Source organism: Liolophura sinensis, chromosome 1 (genome assembly GCF_032854445.1).
Source record: "Liolophura sinensis isolate JHLJ2023 chromosome 1, CUHK_Ljap_v2, whole genome shotgun sequence".
In the NCBI taxonomy this organism is placed as follows: domain Eukaryota; kingdom Metazoa; phylum Mollusca; class Polyplacophora; order Chitonida; family Chitonidae; genus Liolophura; species Liolophura sinensis.
The window spans coordinates 62605052-62630950 of NC_088295.1; the positions used below are offsets into that span (position 1 = coordinate 62605052).

Sequence of the window (25899 nt, forward strand, 5' to 3'; positions counted from 1 at the left end):
AGACAAGTGATCCAGAGATAATGATCTCAAATACTGTCTGGGGATGGTATGGCATAGCTGACAAGTGATTCAGGGATAATGATCTGAATACTGTCTGGCAATGGTGTAGCATAGCAGACAAGTGGTTCAGGGATAATGATCTGAATACTGTCTGGCGATGGTGTAGCATAGCTGACAAGTGATTCAGGGATGCAATCTGTATGAAGGGTTACACCCTTCTGCGATAAAACTGACAGTCTTCAGGTTTAATCCTTGCCATTTCATTTATTATTGGATGTGCAAGAACATGATCTGTAAATTTTAAGAAAATTCATGACAATTTAATGAGACCATTGATTTCTCAGTTTTGACGGGATTTTGCATATATGACAGAACATGACCTGTAAATTATCACAAAACTCTCAACTGTCCAAATAGACCATTAATTTGTCTGTTTTGACAGGGTATTTGCATATATTAAGTGGAGAAAATTTAATTCAGATTCAGATGAAAGGGTGAGAATTTTTCGATTTTTCTTTATAGAGTAAAAGACGCTTGAAAGTAATTTTTGTATGATGGGTATTTGGGACCACCTTTTGGTAAATTTTGTCTTCTTGTAATAATGTTTTAAATGAGGAGCTGCTGTCCTATAAGTGAAATACTCCAATCAAATGAATAAATATAAATGAGGATGTCACATATGTTTAATACATACATGTATACATGTGTTTACACTAGAAATTGGTTCTTTAAGACTAAAAAATGTTTTCAACTTAGATTGTGATCATATATATATTTTTAATATATTCTTAAATATTTTTGGTTATGAACAAATTTATATTGAATTAAATTTGTTAGACATGCATCACACCCTTATTTAGAACAATATTATGCAACGGCGATAAATACCAAATGGTGGTCCCAAATATACATCATACTCAAAATATGTTCAAATACACTACTCTCCTTAAAAAAAAAAAAAACTGTCAAAAAATATTATAGACAATATTTGCAAATAAGTTTTAACGATTTTCACCTCATTTTGATATTATTTTTATGTTTTCTTCTCCGTTAATGAATTTTTCTGCTTTTTTGGATTACTAACCTGCACTGTCAAGTGCTGCTTGTCGGGACAAGATGTATGCCCTGACGGAGGTAGTTTTACCCCACTGCCTGATTGGCTAGAGATAATTTGGGAGGCATAGCTACTGTTCAAGCAGTTGGTCAGTTACTATGAGAACAACTTTCTGTATATATTGAATGTACACAATGATATGTACACTGCATAAAATGCAATTGGGCATTATCTGAAACTGCCATAAAATAAAAAAAAATAAAAAAAATAACAGTTTCAGTCAGTAGGGAATTGTTATGTTTTTATTGTGGCTAATGAACAAGAACTGTGAGAAAAAAAATAAAATAAAAATGTCTGATTGCGGTTTTTGACAAAAATGTATACTTGGATTATTGGAGTGCATTCTAGAAGAATTGCGTACATAAACAGAAGTGGAAGTGTTGATAGATAATGGTTTCCTTGCCTCCTCCTCATGTGAGGTCACTTATTCAGTGAACGGAAACGGAATGACTTTTTCATTAAAGTTGTATGCACGGTGCAAATACAACTGCTAAGGCCAGTGTAAAAGATATTGAATTAAAGGCTTTAAATTTCTATCGAAATCAAAATCCAAATGAAAACGTAAATATGAAGAGAGGGCTGTTTGTGAGAGGGTCTGTTGGGTTATGCGTAAGGAACATATTTATAATAATGGTTTAAAGGTTGGTTGCATTCAGTCAATGGCTATGAGAATAATTTTACACTTCAGTGAACAGATAAGGTATGATTTCTGTACCGGTATATTATGTACAATTGCACATACTGTGTACATGTCGTCATCACATTTGTCCTTTGCACCAGTAGATTTACAATCTCTGATTCTGCTTTATTAGCTATAATAAAGTTCTTACACATGATTTTATTGAGTTTCGGTTCGTTTCTACATGCTAAGCTCATCTTAGGGTCAAATATTATGAATTCTACCTTAAGTATTTAAGCTGAAAAACATCGACTTTATTTAAAATCTCTATGACATTTCTGTAATGCTCAATGGCTGATATCGTTCTTTTTTTTTATGCACTGTGGTGACAAATAGGCCTACTAATTACTGCATACTGCATGTATTAACATGTGAGGTTCCACTTCTGGTACTGTCATGTCTCAAGCCTTATATCATGTTACACCATACTGACTGGTGTATAACCAGTAAATTGAGGTAATTTAGAGCAAGCCTACACAAGCTATGATTTTCCATGACCAATTCTGTTGTTATTGAAATCATTTGTGTTAATGAAGTAGGTTTCTACAAAGTATAAGATTTCCCTTCCTTTGTAGAGTGCTGGAAAGCCCAGGAGATTGCATACAGAAGTTAACAGGTTAATAAAGTATCTCGCATAAAGTTTAGAAACTATTACTTCTCTTTTTCGCATAACCGAATTATCATATTTCAGAGGAAGGAAAACTGAACACATTGAGAAAATTAAAATCACAATCCTTGCCTTGTCATCAGTTTTAATCAATCAGGCAGAAGTTATTTCTACCACCCGAGAGGTTAACTGTTTCATCTGTTAGGTGCACTCAAACACCTGATGTGCATATTAACCACATGAGCGTAGGGTACGAGTGATGTGCAATCATGTTTCCGGTTTCTCCTACATAACATATCCCATGGAACGCCAGATTAGAAGTCATTTTGGTCTGTTTCCAGCTTGCTGCTGAAATATTTATTTGTTTTATGCTGTACTCAAGAATATTTCACTCATGCGACAGCCAGCATTACAGAAGGAAACCATGCAGGTAGAGTCCAGGGGAAACACATAACCATCTGCATCCGTAGCAGACCCCCACGTACCCAAATAAATACAGTTGAATTATTGTTGTTGTTTCTTTTATGGTTAGGTGCATGGTTGGTTTCCCGATCCACATGTAAACCTATAGCCATTGTCAGCATTTTTAATCCATGCCTTCTTTACTAAGCATAACCCAACCCCATAAGAAAAAAAATTGGGTCTGTTTGTAGCACATTTTATTGTTGTTATGGAAAAAAAGATAGGGGTTTTAAGAAATTAACATGCAGAGAAAAATTACAATAATAAAAAAAAAATCCATCAAAACCCCAATAAAAGAACTTAAGAGAACTGTCTCTTTTTGGAGACGAGTTGGTTGGGTTACTAGGTTTTCAATGAAGCCCTGAAATGACCTTAACAAGGTTCAAAACCCAGGAGGCGAATGGAATTAATGAAGGGTATGTAGGCCTGTTTGAAAGACCATGCAGTAAATCATGAAGTAAATCGGTCAATGCTAATATATACCGTGTGAGGATTGCCATACTTTTCTTCATTGTTGAAATTTTAACACGACCCCTAACCCATCGAATGTATCATGTGATCAAACTCCCTGGCCAAGATGGCGGCAGCTGATTGGAAGAGCGTCTTCGCTCCTGGAAGTGACTTAATCGAGGAAATCCCTGTTGACGCCGAAGAAACTGAAACATCTGATGACAATAGTCCTAAAAACGGCATTGATGAAGATGACATTGACGAGATTTATGAGCCATACATGGTGTCTCAGTTGGCAAAACGTTTCATTAGGCGTTTCCTGAAGGGTTTCCTGAGCGGCGTGGGCCTGTATGCTGGGTTCAAAACGGTGACCGCCTTAGTGAAAAATCCGTTTAGAGAAAGGTACGGAAAAGCTGTCATTAACAGTAAGCTTTATGGCAAGTCTTGAAATAAACAGCAGGGCAAGGGCATCCTGCACCACATAATATTTTGAAAGGACCAACTTTTTGGTACCCTACAAGACAAGACTGTCATTTAAATAACATTGGAATGTGTGTTTTTTGGGGTTTTTTTTTTAAAGTAATATTAATAACTGGAAGATTTGTCCTCATGTACTGCACCAACTTAAAAATTATTTCAAGGTTTGATATGGTAAGCTACACTTTCATGGATATTCTCCTTTTGAATGTGAAATTATGATTATGATATTTATCTGGCCCTACAAATAAATGTAGCTTTGAAGTTGGCAGAAACATCTGCTGGAGGTGGAATATTCTAGTCTACCCCCAAGGGTGAAAGCAACGTTAAACGCGGGCATTCATTCATTCTAGATGGAGCACTGAAAGTAATTAAAAGGCAGATGGTGCAGATGTTGTATGCGACGGTTTTGCTGAAGATGCTTAATTCCTTGCTTTAAATGTTTTTGTATTTGCACTATTTTTTATGCTACTATGTATTATTATTATTTTTTTAGATTGCCAAACATAGCAAAAGAGATCTTGAGCAAAGACTGTGTCAGATTTGCAGCATTTCTTGGCCTATACCCTAGTGTGTACGAGTTCCTTGTGAGAACAATCCATAAAATAAGAGGAACAAAGGTAATCAGGTCTTTTTGCACTGATTAAAGGACACGACAGCACCAGGCTAAAACATTTTTCAGTCAAAAGCAGGATACTCGATCTTTCTAAAAAGTATCATACTTTGTTATTTTAATGAGATTTCAACGAATAATATGTACAACAAAATGACAATGCTGCACAAATGGCTAGAGTGAATCGAGGCAGACATCTTTGGAATTTTATCCAATCAAACACGTTGCTGTCAAATTGTGCGGCCTACTCGTAGCCTTTACCCATTCACACCATGAAGTAACATATGATAACAAAGAACTACTGCATAAGACATCTTTTTGAGATCGTTTACTACAATTTGGTTATGCGTAAATGATACAGTAGGCCTAGCTACTGCATCAACAGTTCAAGCAGAGGAAGACATTCCTCCAGTATGTCCTGTATATGATGTGGGCCTTCATTGCTGACGTCCACACCTTTTATATGCAATAAGCTACAGCTCAGTCTATTGTTCGGAAATACCTTTAACGTGGGAAAGCTAGAGTAAACATGACGTGCTGAAGCTGCGTCAAGAGAAAGTTTCAATAAATTTATACTGGGTTGAAAAAAATCTAAAAAATAATTAATGCCAATTTAAGATACATGTACTTTGAATGTTAGTCTTTAAGTTGATATAAACATTAGTCAGGTGCTGTCTTTCACATTAAGTGTGGCACTTTTTTTCTAATTGAAAACAGAGGATTCCCACATTTGTCTAGAATTATAAGTTATGTGCCTGTTGAAGTAGAATAATTATGTTGTTACAGTTTCATTGATACATGCAGTTCAGTGTTATCAAGGTATCAAAGACTCAATCAAAGATTACCTGTCATAGCTCCGATCTTTACTCTGGGAACCTCACCCATAAAAAAAAAGTGAAAAATCATTGGGCATGGCATTATAAACCAATCAACCGAACCAGTGTAAAGATTCAAACTTTAGAGGTTGCTGTCCTATGTAATGGATTGGAACACCAGGTCAAGTTTTAGTGCTGGGTGTGGCTATTTCAGGAACAGCATAACACATCTACTCAATCGAGGAGATGTGATGCTAGAGTAACTAGATACATCATGCTAACCACACGGTGTAACATTTCATATATGCCTTCTTTTTAAAGAAAAATTGTTTTCAGAGTTCTTTGCCGTAAAATGGTCTCATACCAAAATTCTTGAGTAAGGCCATAAACACCAATCAGTCAGATTATAGAGCAGATCACTGCTTCTTCTTCAGAAGCTGATAGACCTGGGATCAGTCCCAGGTTGAGTCATGCCAAAGACTTTTAAAAAAATGGTAGCTGCTTGGTGCTTGGCGCTCAGCATTCAGAAGTGAGAGCAAGGAAACAGAACTGATTGGCTCGGTGTCAGCATAGTGTGACTGGATGAGGTGTCATGTCGGGTGTCTTTGGCATGATACTTCAGTGGTGGCAGGACTTAGGTGGCGTGAACCCCAGTATATATGTACATTTTTGTGTATGTACATGCAGCTAATACCTCCTCTCGTTGTACTTGATTAAAAACTTGTTAAGTATGACATAAAAAAAAACAAGTATACATACATGCATATGTAGCAGATCTTCCAAATTTATGTGCAATGAAATTAAACTTGCCCTTTTGGCTGATAAAAATAGACCTATATAAGTGTTAAAGCAGCAAATTTACAGTTGATTTTGTCCTGCAGGATGGATGGAATCATGGCATTGCAGGAGGGTTAGCTGGATTGACCATAGTGTTGGAGAATCCAGTACGAAGGAGAACTCTGTCATTGTTCACTATATCACGAGCTCTGGGTGCGCTCGTTTCCACCTTGATTACCCGCGGTCAAATCCCGTCCATAGTTCACGGCGACACACTGTTGTTCTGCTTGTCCTGTTCATTCCTGGTGTACTGTACAGCTCTTAGGCCTCACTTGTTACCTAAAGGATATTACTACTCTGTCCTCAAGTGGTCCCGTGATTATACGGACGACAATTTAAACCAGCTGTTCCGTGTACCTGGGGAGAAGTTTCTCACCTGTAACGAGGTGGGTCTTCACACAGACTCCTGCACCAGTCATGCCCTCAGAGACCTCATCCAGAGCTGGCCCATGTTTGCCAAACTGTACCTTCCTATCCATCTGGCGCCGGTTCTTATCTTCAGACATAAGCTGCTCATCAACAGGTAAATATGATGTCCACGGAAATAGGCACTCCTCTACGTTCGGATAAGGCCATTCTTAAAAAATTCTTGGTGGATCACATCCAGGCCCTATCAGAAAAATTAGGGTTGGTCAGTGTGGAATTTTTTTTTTTATTATTGTGGCCCATGATAACAATAAGGATTTTAATGAAACTGACATGGAGAGAAAAATAAAAAGAGAAAATAAAAAATATCGTCAACCAAAATATCAAATATTTTGAGAATATGTAGGTTGTGCGAGTTAGTCCCAGTGTACATATTTTCACTAGTGATGTAACAGGTTTCATAGTCATATGCAGACATAAACAGTGAACTTGTTACAGTTGTAATGTGACTCCTGGCTTGAAAGGCTGTGGTGACTTGTTTATTTGATGCTAATCCAGGTGTGAGTTAACTTCTGACTGTGTCCACGCAGACGAAGTCCACCTGCATTTTATACTTAGGTAAAAAATCATGTGTAGATCAAGCGATCAGTACACAGCTTGATGCTTTGAATTTTCAGAACAGTAGAACATGTCCAAAACACTAGCATTTGATCCCAGTTGCTTCCAGATGCTCTGAGAAGCTACACATCGCCAGAAATTCAGTTGCTTGGGACAGATTTACATTTGGTTTTAGAGTGAATGCAGTCTTATGATCAGGACTTCTGATCGGTGTGATTTTTTGGCAGTTGGCAGTGCATTAAATATTGTAATTCTTTTAATTTTTGGGACACCTGGTGTGCCCTTTTTAGCCAGTATACATGCAAAAGAATGAGGTATATTTAGCTACTTTTTTCACATGGTTAGTCCATCTAATAAACAACATATTTATATTGTTACTTTAAAAAAAAAACAGGAGAGATATGTAGTTCTTTGCTTTCAGCACTACTATTAACTCTCCTAAAAATTAGAAGAATTACGTAAGGTATACATTGATATCATGAATTTGTTTGTAGGCCGGCAAAGGTACTACGCTCACTGATCAAGAACACTGTCATGTCTACAACATTCCTTGCATCCATGGTGATGTTAGCCAAGTACGTGGTCTGCTTCCTGCGAACCACCCTCAGGGAACCCCCACCCCTCAGACACTACATTCCCGCTGTGGCAGGGCTGGTGGCGGGACTCGGGGTACTGTTTGAGCGGGCGAACAGGCGTAAGGAGCTGGTGCTCTTCCTCATCCCCCACACTCTCTATGCTCTGTTCGTCTGGGGCATGGAGAAGCATATCCTCCCCTGGGTACCTTACTCCTCTGTTCCTTTATTTGCTCTCTCCACCGCCTCCATCATGCACGCCTATGAGCGAGAGCCAGACTCCATGACACCACTAATTAACGGTATTCTTCGCTACTTTGTCGGGGAAAGGGTGGATAAAAGCAAGAGGGCGATCAAGCTAAGGACAGAGAGTGAACTGATGTGAAAAAATGTTTTTGAAACGGTTTGATTTATTTATTTATTTGATTGCTGATTTACGCCATGCTCAAGAATATTTCACTTATACGACAGCAGCCAGCATTATGGTGGGAGGAAACCAGGCAGAGCCCGGGGGAAACCCACGACCATCCGCAGGTTGCTGGAAACGGTTTGAAGTTCAGTGTTGATGCTTAGTGTACTCTGTTGAGGGTTTAGCTATTCTATTCAGTGAATGGCACATTACTTATGAATGGAAAATTAACTCCTTTGACAATTATTGCTAGTAAGGTTTTACTGAAAAAGTTTTTTTTTCAATAAGTAACATAACACATGGATAATAAACTCTTTCAGATATTACTAATTGTGTTAATTAGAATGAGTTTTTTATCTATAAGTAACATAACACATTAGGCCCTACGTATGGATACTGGTAGCAGATGCCTTCAATTACTGCTAGTGATGGTAAATTGAAAGAGTCTTCTTTTTTTTTTTTTCGCCAGTAACATAACACATTTAACACTCACGGATAACAAACTCTTTCAGTTATTGGTAATTGTGTTTATTTTTATTGAGTCCTGTTTATCTATAAGTGTCGTTACACATTAGGCCCTACTTTATGGATAGCAAATGCCTTGAATTATTGCTAGTGATGTGTAATTGAAAGTCTTTTTTTTCCCCCCACAAGTAACATAACACATTCAGTACTTATGGTTATCAAACTCTTTCAATTATTGTTAATAATGTTTATGTGAATGAGTTTTTTAATCCATAAGTAACATTACACATGAGGCCCTACGTACTTATCTACTTACTACCTATTTATGCAGTAAGTTAGATAAGCACACTAGCTGTCTTGAGGTTCAGTTTAATATTTTCTTTTTCAACTTTTGCTCGACAAATTTATGAAATCAATTGAATGTTTGCAATAATCTGATCAGGTACAGGTATATTTTGTTACACAAAGGTGTTATATATTTGTCAACAGTTGTATCAGTATACACATACATGACTGTGTCTTTTTGATGAAGCATTTTAAGAAATTGCTTTTTTTTATTTAATATTTTTATACCTGTACAATGGTTTATTATGATAATAGAGATTGTAATTTGTAAGATAATGTGCATGCATCTTAATTTTTTTGTTTAATACAAATCTACCCGATCAAAATCTCTATTTTAACATTTTTTATTCCTAGCATATATATATATATATATATCTTAAAAGTACTGGGTAAGCGTTTTCACAATTTTAAGGACTGCCAAGTTTTGTGTACTGTAGATTTAATTTATGGAATAGTATAAATTATGTTTGTTTATGTAGTTTGAACAAATTTTTGCTACTTTTATACACTGTTTGTATATAAAATATACATGTATATTAAAAAAAGACGTGAAACAACAAAGCAATTTATCATTAGAAATAGTGATGATCTTCCTACATATATGTAGTAATTTATTCAAAACTGTGTGTTAAAGTGTAGGCTATAATTTGTTTGGAGATAAAATTATCGATGCTAAATATTAAATGTTTGTTTAGAGGAGTTATTTAATAAAACATTTAAACTGGGTTACAGACTGGTAACCTTGGTGTACCGGGTAACTGTTATTAATCGATAATTAGTAATCAGTATTAGCAGAATGATTTAAATTTACGTACATGTATGTGTACATGTCCGCATGCATTTTAATAAATGTAAATAAAGTGATGCATATACATATACAAACTACACTTATGTCATACCCTCATTCTTCAACCTTTTGATTGGCTTCTGCCGCCAACATTTTGAAACATTATGAGAAAACTGTAGGGTGTGCAGACATAATTTGCCCAGTTTTTTTGAAGCTTGCATCTTTAATGACACAATTAAATCATATTTAGCATCTTTTTCGTGATAATTGTACGCATAAACTACACTGAAAAAAAGTGCTTTAGTGGTTAAAAAGGTTGAAGATTTACAGTAACTGTTTGACATCATGAAATGATTTTGCCTTTGATAGGAAAGATGATGTCAGAAATGGACGAAGAAAATGTTGTCGCAAGTATTTTTAATGCAGGCACATTCTCCAAAACTTACATTTATAAAGGTTGTATGTGATTTTTTTGGTTCTTTGAAGCATTATGGATTTTGATACATTCCTAATGCATGTAACATGTGAAATTGTATACTACATGTACATCAATAGGCTTTCTACATATTATCTCCTGATCAACCCTTGTACATGCTGCATATATTCTTTTTATATGAAAAGATATCCTGTTTTACACATAATATCCACTATAATGTAAAGATTTTATAAGAGAAAGTTTATTTTTTGTCATAATAGTTCATGAAGTGTTTCTGATCTCTTTTGTCATAATTAAAGCCTAGTCAAAACTTACCTGTTGTTTTTTTTTTTTTTTTGTTTATGTCGCAGTTGTTTGATCATCCACTAATCACTCTCACTGATATGGAAGGAGTGAAAGAAAATCTCTAACAGTAAACTACCAATCAAATAAGTAGATAAACCAAACAATTATCAGGCTCAACATGTGTAAGATACCAGTGCATGCTACTGCACATGGGTGTACTAGGTGTAAACTGGTTGAGACCGCAGTCCACAAGGTGGAGATTGGGTGACTACAGTAGACAAGGTGTAGACTGGTTGTGGCTGCAGTGGACTAGGTGTAGACTGGGTGTGATTATAGTAGACTGGGTGACTGCACCGCACTGGGGGTAGAAAGGGTGTGGCTACATTGCACTTGGTGTGACTACCCCACATCGAAAATTGACAGGGTGTGACGAGTGAAATAGTCTTCTGCAGGATGACCCCACTGGTTGATTCAGATGGATTGATTGGCATATCATGCCAATTTCCCAGAATTTCTCCCAGAGTTTGTGAGTTGAGGAAACTGGTAAAAAATAAACCCTTCCCTGGTATCTAATAAATCTCTGAACTTTAAACTGCAGCCAAACATTGAGGGCTGGATTCATATATGTGACTTTGCTGGTCAAGGCCTGGTATGGTAGTCGCAGAAAGTCAGCTCCTTAACTACCTGAGCCAGCAAGTACATCCCACTGAGTGGAGACTGGGTGTGACTACACGACATTGGGTGGAATTATCATCTACCTCACTGAGTGCAGACTGGGTGTGACTGTACAGTATTGGGGGGAATTACCATTTATCCCACTCGGTTCAAACTGGGTGACATTGGGTGGAATTATCATCTACCTCACTGGGTGTGACTACACTTACATTGGGTGGAATTATCATCTACCTCACTGAGTGCTGATTGGGTGTGACTACACGACATTGGGTGGAATTATCATCTACCTCACTGGGTGTAACTACACAGTATTGGGGGGAATTATTTATCCCACTGCATGCAGACTGGGTGTGACTACACAGTATTGGGGGGAATTATTTATCCCACTGCGTGCAGACTGGGTGTGACTATACAGTATTGGGGGGAATTATTTATCCCACTGCGTGCAGACTAGGTGTGACTACACAGTATTGGGGGGAATTATCATCTGCCTCACTGAGTGAAGACTGGGTATTATTACACAACATTGGATGGAATTATCATCTACCACACTGAGTGCAGACTGTAAATACATGTACAGTAGACTGGATGTGACTACACTCCAGCTGGGTGTACTTTGCAGGAGTTATATGCGAGGCACAACAATGAATACAACATCAGTGCTGCAGCCGTTGTCAAGAAATGTAATTTAAAAGGATACATAAAAAGATACTATATAAGAGTATGGATTTAAGGAAAATGAAGAAAGATGCTTTCATTTTTTCTGTTTCTTAATAGCCCCGGCCAGTATTCTATGCATATTATCTGTGAATGTTTGGGAATATTCAGAAATGACATCATCAATGAACATACTGGGTACGTGGGACCAGCTTACGGCCCCCGCCCCCTTCATGGCTACATAATTTCCAGACTGACTGCTCAGGCCATTGGAAAGTTTGTAAAGCCATTTTCACACCCCCCCAAGAAGATTTTTTGTGCTATTAAATGTTGGGTCACATCCTAATCTCCATATTACGAAATAAAAACCATGCATTTCATGTATCATTTACCTGAACACCACAAAAAGGAAATCACATGCAAGGCTTTTTCCATGCCAAGAGTCAACTTACATGTACACCCAAAGCAACAAGTGTGAGCAATGAAATGATGGCCAGGGTGTGTGTATTTCTTAGACATAATTTAGATTACAATGAAAAGGTCGCACATTGCTTGCAGACCTTCCCACGTATGGCTGAGCTGGACTTGAACTCACAGAGACCGCATTGGTGAGAGGCACTCGTGTCATAGCGCTGCGCTGGCGTATTAACCACCTTGGCCACGAAGGGCCCCAAAACAAAAAATAAAGAGAAGTACAAATTAAGTTTTGCTTTAGATCAACCTTTTTATTTGGCATATTTTGATTAGCATTAAAATACCCATCCACGACAGCGCCATACAGCATCACATTCGAAATTGCAAGTAAATTAAGGTCAAAGATTCATCCACGATTTTTAAGTTTCAACTTCACATAGATGCACGACTGTATTTCACGCTCGTCTGCCCAATATTGTGGCATTTTCAGCGGGGTGCAAGCAAATCTCATGTGGCCGAGGTAATGATAGAATTATGTTAAATCTGTTTGACTAGCAAATATATAGTATGGCAAATTGTCAACTGTGCACACCAGTTATGCTGTAAATATTATACTGGTCATGTTAACACAATATGGTTTACTATCACTTTTGAAACAACCAAAGTATTTTAACAAACCAAATTCAAACTGTAACAGCTCCTTGAAGAGTGAAAATTTCAATTAAGAGAATTTCTAACCGAACATTATATTAGTGTCCAACTGGTAGATACATGTACTGATAAAACATTGTGCATAGCTTCAATATATATTATGGCAAAATGTAATGAATTAAGAATTACAACTTACAAAATGTAAGAATTTGTAAGAATGTACAAAATACAATGTTTGTGTACTACCCTCATAATGTTTTCACATTTTGATAGTGTATACGCAATTACAGCACTATTCAGTTTATACATTCATACATTAAACAAATATTATAGTATTATGCTAAAAGTTTCAGTATCCCAAAGGAGATAAAAGGTTCTGAGAATGTCAGCTAAATTACATGTAGAAACAATATAGTGTATAAAAACAAATACCTTCTTCATGTACATGTGTATGCATAAGGCTTGTCATAAAAATTGTAAATACTGCAGTTGTGTAAGAGGAAATGAGTCTTCTTGGAATGGTGGCAGACATCTTCATCTTTTGTGTCTTTACGTCCGAAAGATCTTTTGACTCTAAAACCAAGATGTTAGAGTTTATTTCATCCAGTTTCTGTTTCAAATGAAAATGTAAGTAATTTTTCTCTTCATCAATATCACTGAACAATTTTTGTACTACATACATTGTATCACACAATATGATGAAGTTATCAGTGTTTTGACAGTCAGAAAGGTAAGCACAAAAGAACTTAACAATATATATACAAGAAATGAATATATCTGAACAAGTGTCCAAATGTCAATGGTAGAATAACCAAACAGAAACATACTTTCACATTGGGTGGAAATAAAATACTTGCAAAAGATAGGCAAACAAAAATGTTGAAACCCAATTTGCATTTGATTTATTTATCTGACTAGTGTTTTACGCTGTGCTTAAGAATATTTCACTTATACGAAGGCGGCCATCATTATGGTGAAGGAAACCATCAACCATCCGTGGGCTGCTGCCAGTCCTTTCCACGTACAGTCCAAAACGAAGCCAGCTTTTGCTGGACTTGAACTCACAGTGCAACATTGATAGGAGGCTCCTGATTAACCACCTTGGCCTCGCAGACCCACAATTTGCATTTGGTCACTGCTTGGTTAACAGTTTACACATTATTGTTTGTTTTTGTCAGTGATAGACTGAGTGAAACAAGAACTTGTTTAACAAAGTAAAATGAATTAAATAAAGTCACCTGAGTTCATAACTATAGTCCTCTAGAATCCTTAAAGGTAAAGAACACACTAATGTGAGGTATATGTCTGATCAAAGGCCATTAAACACTGTCCACGAAAATAATCAGCTTCATATTTTTAGAATTTTTTCTACCACGTAAAATGCATTTGAAAGTTTGAATTCTACAGTGGCATTTTTTTGACATTAATGTTTTGCCACTTACCGCAAATAAACTGCTACATTTATTCTTCATTAAAACTGCATAAAGATATATAGATTTATGAATACATTCACCGAATGGACCTTGAAACAAGTTATTTCAAGATGCCTTCTGGTTCACAACAGACCACCATAGAATCTGATGATTTAAAACCATTTTATTTGGTTGGAAAAAATCCTAAAACAATAATCTAAATTATTTTCTTAGACCGATCATAACACTTCACCTGGTAGGTGATCACAGATCTATGTCAGGTATACTTACTGTACACTAAGGGTTGTCATGGATTATTTTGATGATTTTATCATAGACAACTGGAGCAGCATTCATCCCCCAGATGAAGTCCAGGTGGTCCCAATCCGGGATCTCAAAACTGGCCTCTAGGTGTGGGATTCTGGCCATCAGCATTTTCACATCCTACAGGGATACAACAGCGACAACTAGAGATAAACAGTGACAGAATTCACATCGTGCAGCAGTAGAACAGTGCAGGGGTTAAACAGTGACAAATTTATTTATTTATTTATTTGATTGGTGTTTTACGTCACACCACAGAATCATGACAGAACTGTTACAGTATTATACCAACATCTTGACATCCAGGGTTACAACAGTTGTAGAAGTCACACCACAGAATCATGACAGAACTGTTGCAGTATTATCTCAGCATCTTGACATCCAGGGATACAACAGTTGTAGAAGTCACACCACAGAATCATGACAGAACTGTTGCAGTATTATCTCAGCATCTTGACATCCAGGGATACAACAGTTGTAGAAGTCACACCACAGAATCATGACAGAACTGTTACAGTATTATATCAGCATCTTGACATCCAGGGATACAACAGTTGTAGAAGTCACACCACAGAATCATGACAGAACTGTTACAGTATTATATCAGCATCTTGACATCCAGGGATACAACAGTTTCAGAAGTCACACCACAGAATCATGATAGAACTGTTGCAGTATTATCTCAGCATCTTGACATCCAGGGATACAACAGTTGTAGAAGTCACACCACAGAATCATGACAGAACTGTTACAGTATTATATCAGCATCTTGACATCCAGGGATACAACAGTTGTAGAAGTCACACCACAGAATCATGACAGAACTGTTACAGTATTATACCAACATCTTGACATCCAGGGATACAACAGTTTCAGAAGTCACACCACAGAATCATGACAGAACTGTTGCAGTATTATATCAGCATCTTGACATCCAGGGATACAACAGTTTCAGAAGTCACACCACAGAATCATGATAGAACTGTTGCAGTATTATCTCAGCATCTTGACATCCAGAGATATAACAGTTGTAGAAGTCACACCATAGAATCATGACAGAACTGTTACAGTATTATACCAACATCTTGACATCGAGGGTTACAACAGTTGTAGAAGTCACACCACAGAATCATGACAGAACTGTTACAGTATTATATCAGCATCTTGACATCCAGGGATACAACAGTTTCAGAAGTCACACCACAGAATCATGATAGAACTGTTGCAGTATTATCTCAGCATCTTGACATCCAGGGATACAACAGTTGTAGAAGTCACACCACAGAATCATGACAGAACTGTTACAGTATTATATCAGCATCTTGATATCCTACAGCTGCAGGTTTAAACAGCGAAAGAATCCTAATTCAAATGGCAATGGAACAGGTACAAATAGTGATGTGTGACAGTATAAAGAGACAGGTAAATAGTACTCAAACACTGGTGTACTGGCCAGTACATAAATGAACAGGTTAATGCAGCAGAAAAGCTGTGTAAGGACATGTGTGAAAGACAACAGATTCACACAAAGGTATAAACTGAAAGGTGTTAAATAGCACGTATACAAACAGAAATGAATCAAGTTTAAAATATAGAGCTGCCAAAACCGAGATGCTGGGGTTCCAGCAGTTATTTCCAGCCTATGAGGGTGTCACTTTCGGTTAACTGAAGCGTGTCTTTATGCATTGAGATACATTCATAACCAACTTTAACAGAAAGCATACATTCTTCCTAGCCATCCGAATATTGTATGTACACTTCTACATACTATTGTATGTAGCACATAAATGTGCCAAATGTAGTAAATCAGCCCTTGAACAATATTTGTATGTCTATACACAAGCCGGAATGGCTTGAACCTAACCATTTATGAAAACTTGTATGTATTTGTCAGGTATTCTATTCAAATCAAGAAAAGGAAAACAAGCAAAATACATCACAGTAGCAAATATCAACTGTTAAGAGAAAACATATATCAGACTATGTCTTCTATCAAATAAGTCATTTCCTGTTCCATCTATAATATAAGGTAGCAGTAAAACTGTGTACATGTACATATAAGTACACATATGTGAAGGCGCAAGTACGTGTAGGCACAGCTACATGAAAATATTTCAAGCCATGACAGGTGGTAAATGTTAAAGCAAGCTGTATTTTTTTATTTTATTTTTTTTTTTTTTTCAGTTTTGAAAACCATAAAAATTTTCTGAGATAACCCTCGCCGAATTGTCACCAATGAGGTCCCTGGTTCAAATCCTGCTCCCACTAGTTTGGCTGGGGAGTTTGTGAGTGAGGTGCTGATGGAGGACAGCGCTTTCATTCCTCCATAAATAAACCTATACTGCCATCAAATAAGAGAAACAGTCTTGGGTACAGCATCAAATCCCAATCAAATCAGTAAATAAATGAAAAGTTGTCACAACATGCATATGTTTCCAAGTACCTTTGGATCAGCCAGTAGGTCCTTGCCAGCCCAGAACAGAACAGTGGGTGTCTTCATCTTCTCAACATGGTGTAGCGGGGGAATGCTCTGAGTACATGACAGAATTGCAGTTTATCACTATATAATGCTGATCTTCTTTTCTATGACTACCATATTACATCCAATGCACTCTCCATTAATATCAGTCTGACCTCATTTAAATGGTCTTAAAAATCAGGATATTTGTGCAGTAGTTTATAGTAACATTCTGAATTTATTTACTAACACAAACAACTTCACTCACAAATCTTAAAGACTTGAAAAGATTGCAATCAGATTTTGTTAGCGGACTTTCAATTTTCAAATGAGATTACGTGAACCGGTATAAAACCCAATGCATTTGAAGTCAGTCAGATAATGTTAACCATGTTCGACCATTTTTTTTTTTTGTTCTCGAGACAAAGTGAAACATGTTTATAATTTTTGAAAGGTATAACTAAAAAACATACTGGAAATAAAACCTGCGATAGACATTACTTACCTGATTGTAGTGTTTGTGGTTTTCTTCAGATGAACCAAAGTCATAACTCTGGAACAACTTAGATCTCACCATCTGAAAATACAAAAAATCTCATTTAACAAAAAAAAAAAAATGATACATCTGCCATGTAACATTGGAATATTGATGTAACCACTGGCTCATCATCATAACCCCACTAAAACGGACTTGCTGTGGTGTAAATTAGTATGTATCAAGAACTTTATTTAACCTAAATAATTCTTTTAGCTGTGACTAATTTGACTAAGCAGCTCTATAAGATGTTTTTTCTGTCTGCAAATCATCTTTTTAATATTCTACCATGTAACAAGTGCCATTCATTTCGAAGTGTAGCCAGTGTGTAAAATGACATGAAATTCTATGCAGGCTGGATGTTGTAGCTCTTACGAATTAAAGTTTATTTTACAAATTAATGAATGCATGAGCGATTATCGATTAATGTCAACTGAGCAATATGGCTACTTTTTTTTTTTTTTCATGTGGCTCACCTGTGAGAAATGGACGAGATTCTGTACGGAGGTTCCTGCTGGAGTGTGGCCAATGTACACGGGCATACGGGTCTGCAGGAACAGTGGAAGAAACAAATATGTCATCAGCAAATGTAACAGACAACAAGCTAAAATAAATCCTCTACTAAGTCAACCACAGATGTAAGTTTCAGCACAACAGAAGAATCGTAAATATATCTAGATATGTTATTTTATCATTTCTTTCAAGTTCAAATGAGCCTTGTGCATAAAAAGTACATCTTGACCTTAAAACTTTTATAAAAAAAATGTTTTCAAAGTTACACTATACTGGACAGTACATTTTCAATCTTCAAAATTATGAATTATGAATCAAGAATTATATTTTAAAAATTGCATTTAAAGTTACACTTTACTGTTTGAAGTTCAGAGTATTTTTGCTTCAGGTACACATATTTGGCTAACTGTCTTAGTTATGTGTTACTATTTAGAACTGTTACAGAACCTATTTTTACCACTATGGGTAATGTCTCAGATGGATTATTAAAACTTAGCTTGCAAAAGAATTTATCTTACAAACACTGAGATCTGTTCATATATTTCACGTCAATGACTAGTTCATTCTATTTCACATTGTAACAACATAAACGGTTTACCATTTTGCAAGGAAAATGATCACTGACTGGAATAAATGATCATCTTGTGTTAAAAAACAACCTTACCACCATAACAATTTGTCTAGAGGTGCCTGATTAAACTTTTTAGTTCAACAAGCAAAGCTAAATTGTGAATAAATTATCATGTTTTATTCTGACAGCCCTATCTGCATACAATCTGACATATCCATGACTAAACGTGTATAATTTATTAGTAACTTCAACTGACCTAACTCATAATAAGTACCGTAGAGCATAAAACACCATGCAATCACACAGATAAATACCGGACCTACAATTGACTGATTCTGCCTCAGAAAGATCTCAGAAAGATGTTTTGTGGTTTCATCAGACGTTACAGGTAGGATAACATCCCAATGGAAGAATGTCAATTTCAGCACCAAATGTGATGTTTTATTACCCTTATTATGTGAAAATGCATTTGTTGGGCAAATTTTTAAGGTGAATACCGTGACATCATTATTTAAAATTATACTTCCTGCTTTGCTGTCATTTCCTGTACTGCTGTCATTTCTTACTTGTACAACATTTAACACATGGTAGATAATAACTGTACAAGTTCAGCTGAAGGTTTGGGCCTACTTTTTTGGTCGTTAAATATGTAAGCTTAAAAACATAAAACTGTGCAAATTAGTTCTCTACACCCCATAGCTGTCTCAGAATAATTAAAATATTGGTTACAGAAGCTTTTGAAAAGGTTAAAGAATTTGTGTAAATAAAGCCAAAATTATACTCAATAGCCTTCCAGCATTTGTTGGAATGGCTACTGTACTGTACTTTGAACTCACAGCATTCAACTCCTTCTTGTCAAATCCACAGATGAGGAAGAGCACATTAGCACAGACTGGTTCTGTTTCGCGATTTTTACAAAGCGTACCAGCGAGCAGTTTGAATATCTCATTGCTAGGCATAAAGTCTCTCCTTCCCAACAGGAAATACAGAAGCTGAAACAGATCATATGGAGAGATGAAACTCATGACAACCACAGGGTTTGTTAGAAACATCCATGACAGCCACAGAGTTTATTAGAAACATCCATGACAAACCACAGAGTTTATTAGAAACATCCATTACAACCACAGAGTTTATTAGAAACATCTATGACAACCACAGCATTTATTAGAAACATCCATTACAACCACGGAGTTTATTAGAAACATCCATGACAACCACAGCATTTATTAAAAACATCTATGACAACCACAGCATTTATTAGAAACATCCATGACAACCACAGCGTTTATTAGAAACATCCATGACAACCACAGCATTTATTAGAAATATCCATGACAACCACAGCATTTATTAGAAACATTCATGACAACCACAGCATGTATCAGAAACACCCATGACAACCACAGTGTTTCTTAGAAACACCCATAACACCCTTATTTTGGATCGTAAAATCATGACGGTCATAAAATGGATCAACATAACCCTAGATTCCAATCACAAATCAGAGAAAATAATTGCTTAATCAAAGTACATAGCTTTAAAATGCTAAACATAGCTCTTCTAAGTTAGCTTACATGATCTGGAAGAATGGACAAGAACTTCAGAGGGCTTTCTATATCTCCCACAGTAGCCACTGGGCCAAGAGCAAAGAACTTACGAACCTGGAAAAATACAACATTGCTGCTTTGAAACTTGTTCTCATATAAGTTACACATGTACTTACATTTAAGGCTTAACTGAAAAGACCTCTAAAAATCAAAGTAGGCATCACTAACTAGACCACTTAAAACTATACATAAATATACTTTAATTTATTTTTTTACATTTTTGTGAAAAGAGTTAAGGTGCTCAAGCATTTGACCTCTAAGGTGAGCTTTATGAACTATACTTTCAGAGTATGGGAACTCTGACGTCACAGGGAGCTTTTCCAACTTTAATCATGACACTGATGAATGTTGAAATATTTCTTTTTACCCATGAGAAAAAGATTACTGAAATAAAGTTCCCAAAAAGTCCTTCCTTCCGGTGAAAGTGTTTTTACACAGTTGTCTGTATCATGAACCTTACTACACATTTTGGCTTTTTTACTTTAAGAATTACCCATGGGCATACCATTAATCTATCAGAGCCTAAGGAATTTTGTACAGATGGCTAATTACCAAATGCAGACCAAGTACTGCCGCAGTAATGCTACAGTCTGCAGACTACAGAGGCCAGTGGAATGAAATTAGGCTGCTACATGTGTGTTCGTGGTGAGCTAGTGGCATGCAAGTTTTGAACCACAGTATATGTAAATAGTGGTACAAATATATTCAGCCTTAAATTGTAACATATGCACAAAACAGTAACCATTATTTGCTAAGGCTAACATGTCCAGAGATTTCAACTCATTAATGTATTTTGTTTTTTGGAATGTATTTTAAACACAGCATTACCTTTAAAGTACATGTATCCTTTTCAGCTAGTTATTCATACCTTTAATATATAATATATATAAATATATATATGTAATATTTGGAGCTTCAAAATAACAAAAGAAAAGTATACTGTGTTTGAAATGTTTAGGTAAAGTTCATATCAGTGAAGCTCAAGCTGACAGATGTCATTGTGGACATGATACATACATGTTAACTGACGATTTGGAGCTTCAAAATAACAAAAGAAAAGTATACTGTGTTTGAAATGTTTAGGTAAAGTTCATATCAGTGAAGCTCAAGCTGACAGATGTCATTGTGGACATGATACATACATGTTAACTGACGATTTGGAGCTTCAAAATAACAAAAGAAAAAGTATACTGTGTTTGAAATGTTTAGGTAAAGTTCATATCAGTGAAGCTCAAGCTGACAGATGTCATTGTGGACATGATACATACATGTCAACTGACTTAAAATACTATAAAACTGGGGTGAAACAGTGATAAGCATACTGCGATAACCCTAAATAGGGACGAGATCTGAATTTTAACATATGTTCATAATAAAGACCTAATTTTTTAATATGTCACTCAATCCAAGAAGTCTGAATAGGTAATATTGTATTATAGACATTTTTATTAATCTACTTGATTGGAGTTTGATTCATTGGTCAGCTTTATAGTGGGAAGAAATTTGCCAGAGTCTGGAGGAAACCCATGACCATCCACAGGTTGCAGAAACATTGGTGAGACGGTCCTTATGCTGCTCTAGCATGATAAATAGGCCACAGACATCCTTTAAGTTTAATGGAGATGAAACTAAACAAGTTCTGTAACCTCAAGACATGCTCCTCACGCTTAGTTATCATGATCAAAATTATGCACATTTCAAACTCTTTCATGAACGAGTTTTTCCAACAGCTGGTGTTAAAATAAAAAATTAATCAATAAAAAAAAAAAAACACAAAAAAGCACCCAATCATTCAAGACTCATTTTCAGCAAGCTGCTTTAAAAAATTAACAACTTTTATGAAAGTTAAGTGAAGCGGTTTTGTAAGACGTTTTTTAAGTAGTTTCAAATGAACGTTCTGATGACATGCACTCCCTTATTTTTTGGGGTTTTTTTCCAACATTTGAAATTTCATGTAAATTGCATTTATACACTATTTTTATCATTAAGTGACAAAAATGTATGTCACATATTTCTGGGTAACCTAGATCTTCTGAGTACACCAAAGGTGAGCGTTTCTGACCTTTTTAGCCAGGTTTTGGTCCCTGGAAAACTGTGAGAAAGCCATGAGTGTTCCCTGGGAATGGCCGACATAATACAGCTGGGACTGGCCGGATTTGGCCAGGGCAAATTCCAGCATGGCTGGCAGGTCATAGCGTGCCATCTCGTCCCAGCTACAATACGAAAACAAAATTTCATCCTTTGATAAGCTGTTCTGAAACCCCCAACTTGATGGTTTTCATCCACTAAACCAGATACATGTATAAATGAGTGCACTGTATAATGCTGCTTTCTCTTCATTACTCAACCTTTCCGCGCATTAAAGAGGAACTTTTAGTGCCATTTATGCAATTTTTTAATTATGGATACAGAACTACATTTGTTGAGTTGGTCAATTCATGGCTTCACAAAAAGTATAGTTTTATCTTTCTCCACAGAATAATACCTTTAGAATATGCTCAAATAAACATTTTACTAGCATGTGAAAACATTTAAGAATAACAGCGTTATTGTTTATTTGACACTTATATGTCTATAATTATAAATATTCACTCACATGATGGCAGTCAGATTTGCAGGTGGAGGAATCCATGCAGAGTCTGGCAAACACCACTACACCATGTCACCTTCTGATTTAACCAATACATTAAGGTGCCGGATTTGAACTAGTAGCCCCATTAGTTAGGGAATATATATACAGTTGTTTGAAGGTATTCATCAGTTCACTCTGTCAGCAAGGGCCAGGTTTAAAAGTTTAGCAAGAATTTTTTATTCAGTTCACAGTAATATACTTTTCATATCATGCAAAGTCTTCCATTTATTTATTTATTTGATTGGTTTTTTGTGCCAAACTCAAGAATATTTCACTTGTATTATGTGAGCATATGGAGGGAGGAAACCAGGAAGAGCCCGGGGGCACCCATGACCATCCGCAGGTGGCTAGAAGACCTTCTCGCATATGGCCGGTGAGGAAGCCGGTGAGAGCTGGACTTGAACTCACAGCGACTGCATTGGTTCCTGGGTAACAGCCTCATTAGTTAGGGGCTATGTTAACAGTTGGCATTAATCAGTTCACTCTGCCAACACTAAATAATGCACTGAAGTTCTCTAAGGCCAACTAAAAAATTGTGATATTCAAGAAGTGAATGTGTGCAATCAGATCTTTCCCCTCTTTATTAGCAGCCAACTCTTTACCATTTGGGACATGCCTTTATAAAAACATAACATTGTAGCCATTTAAATGATTGTATTAAACATAACTGTACATGTCATGTGTAAGAACTTTTCTGATAATACAGAAATGTGCATACAGCCAACATTGTCTCAGCTACACATTCACACATGTTTTCAACTTTAACACATGAATCTCATGAATTTCAGTAATCAACTTTAACACAGGAATCTCATGAATTTCAGTAATCAACTTTAACACATGAATCTCATGAATTTCAGTAATTAACTTTAACACAGGAATCTCATGAATTTCAGTAATCAACTTTAACACAGGAATCTCATGAATTTCAGTAATCAACTTTAACACATGAATCTCACGAATTTCAGTAATCAACTTTAACACATGAATCTCACGAATTTCAGTAATCAACTTTAACACAGGAATCTCATGAATTTCAGTAATCAACTTTAACACATGAATCTCATGAATTTCAGTAATCAACTTTTAACATTAGCTGCACGAAGAGCAGACCTAGATTAAGACGTCTATCTGCATTTACTAATTACCTGAACTTCCAGAACTCTTCACTGTTTGGGTCCAGATGGATATGTTTTTTGGCGTATGTGTTACCACGTACATTTCCCAGCCAAACATCAAATCCAGCATCTGCCAGGATAAATCCTAAGAGAACACCAAGGATAAAATATTAGTGAGGTACACGTATACTGTTCAGAAGATGACAATAAAAAAAAAACAGACAAATCCATTTCAATTTTTCATTTTGAATCAAATTAAGTTTTGTATTTACCTCCTGTTTTTAGAAATGTTGGCATATGAGGGTAGGTGCAGAAAAGTTAACCACCACAAAGTTGGGAGGGCAAATGCAAATCACAAAAATGTTAAAAATTCCATGAATTCAATTTGTTTAATACCCTGGAATTAATGTCATTTATCTGCTTTTGCGTCTGAACTCTTCATATATAGGCCTACATGTACTTACTCCTACTGTTACCTAAGTTCCAGTATGTAACATGAACATATATTTTAAGAAATAATTTTCAAGAAAAATTTTTGAAGAAAACAAATCCTGAAGTGTCCATTATATAAAGATGAAAACTTTTTGCCTTTAATATTCTGGTGACCTTTCAGAGCTTTTAAATTAGGGGGTCAAATATAATTTAAGGACACTGAATCACTGCTGACTGGTTGATTGAGGAAACAGGAGATTCTGAGTTAAAGCATCCAGCCTTGACCACACTTGAGCGCTCACCAAATATATTTATTTACTGGTGTTTTAGGTATTACTGAAGAATATTTCACTTATAGCACTGAGGTCATCATTATGACAGAAGAAAACTGGACAAGCAGACCTTGAGTGTGCTTGAAATACTTTAATGGTTGGACAAATATTCAAGGAAATACATCTATCTTGAAATTTAAAAATTCAAAAGGATCCATGGTCCAGTAATTAAGTAACTTGTGTCTTTAACAATTACCTAAGCTTTCATTGGCCAGATTTGTAACCCAGTTAGTGGATGAACACAGCAGTCCGTGCAGCAAGAAGATGACTGGTCGAGTGGAGTTGTCCGTTTTGTTGACCCCATGGGGAATTCTCTGTACCCCCAGTAAATACCCATCCTCTGTCTGGACTGTGTATTCCTCCACAGGGTAACCTTTAGTGGAGATCAGCTGACTCTGGTATTACAAAATCATAAATGTACACACAAACATAAATATATATATATATATAATCATTGATTGTCTGACTCCATCTCTGCCAATGTTGTATACTGTATATGCTGTGGCTTTGTACAATTAAAAATCTAGTGTAAATATCGTACTTTTGACAATGGCCTAATAAATGTTATCATAATTCTACATATAGAGATTTAATTAAAAACTAGCAGTTTTTCACTACAAGTCATATAAACCACGTCCTTTTCCCCCAACTTCCAAGTGGCGGACCCCTTACTGTTCCCCACCCCTGCCATGTCCTTGAATACTGTATGAAGCTGTCTTCTACTACTCCATGCTGGTCTCTCCACACAACTGTATGTTCTAGTTGATACCGCTGTCACAGCCGATTTCTGCAATTTTGCTGTATATTTGAACTTGAAAAAGCGAACAGTCATTCATCGCAGGTCTATTACAGTAGTTGGTGTTACTCCAACTAAATCAAAACGTTGAGGTCTATGTTCAACAATTTCTGATATTTACCTGCCTCAGAAATTGTTGAAAACAAAACTCAACGTTAATTTAACTACCGGTACTGTAGATGTATGTCTGGTGACTGAGTCATTACTTACCACATTGTACGAGATTTCCGGGTCTACTCCGGTGATATGAAATAAAGCTTTTTCTAAGAAGTCAAGTATGCTCCTTTCTTTGTAAGATGCAGATCTGTAAATCAGGTGATTTGAAGACAAGGCCTCGACCAGGAAGATACACGAACAGACCAACAGCAAAACTATGCCCGTCTTCATGTTCGAAGCTACCACCATGTTATGAGCATGTGACGGTCAGTGGGC

The 25899-nt window shown here is 36.3% G+C and overlaps 2 protein-coding genes across 2 annotated transcripts; one reads left to right on the forward strand and one right to left on the reverse strand.

Moving 5' to 3' along the window:
- Positions 1-3504: 3504 nt before the first annotated feature.
- LOC135482329 (uncharacterized) lies at positions 3505-9235 on the forward strand. The gene is made up of 4 exons (XM_064762259.1): positions 3505-3714; positions 4286-4409; positions 6099-6577; positions 7533-9235. The coding sequence occupies exons 1-4, from the start codon at positions 3593-3595 to the stop codon at positions 7993-7995; spliced, it is 1188 nt and encodes a 395-aa protein (XP_064618329.1). The 5' UTR covers positions 3505-3592; the 3' UTR covers positions 7996-9235.
- A 3148-nt stretch (positions 9236-12383) lies between these two features.
- LOC135476488 (lysosomal acid lipase/cholesteryl ester hydrolase-like) lies at positions 12384-25862 on the reverse strand. Its single transcript, XM_064756524.1, has 11 exons — positions 25678-25862; positions 24868-25066; positions 23938-24052; positions 22220-22370; positions 20125-20211; positions 19384-19539; positions 17940-18011; positions 17434-17505; positions 16914-17000; positions 14438-14590; positions 12384-13307 (listed from the first exon to the last, which is right to left on the reverse strand). The coding sequence occupies exons 1-10, from the start codon at positions 25852-25854 to the stop codon at positions 14444-14446; spliced, it is 1263 nt and encodes a 420-aa protein (XP_064612594.1). The 5' UTR covers positions 25855-25862; the 3' UTR covers positions 12384-13307; positions 14438-14443.
- Between the last annotated feature and the right edge of the window lie 37 nt (positions 25863-25899).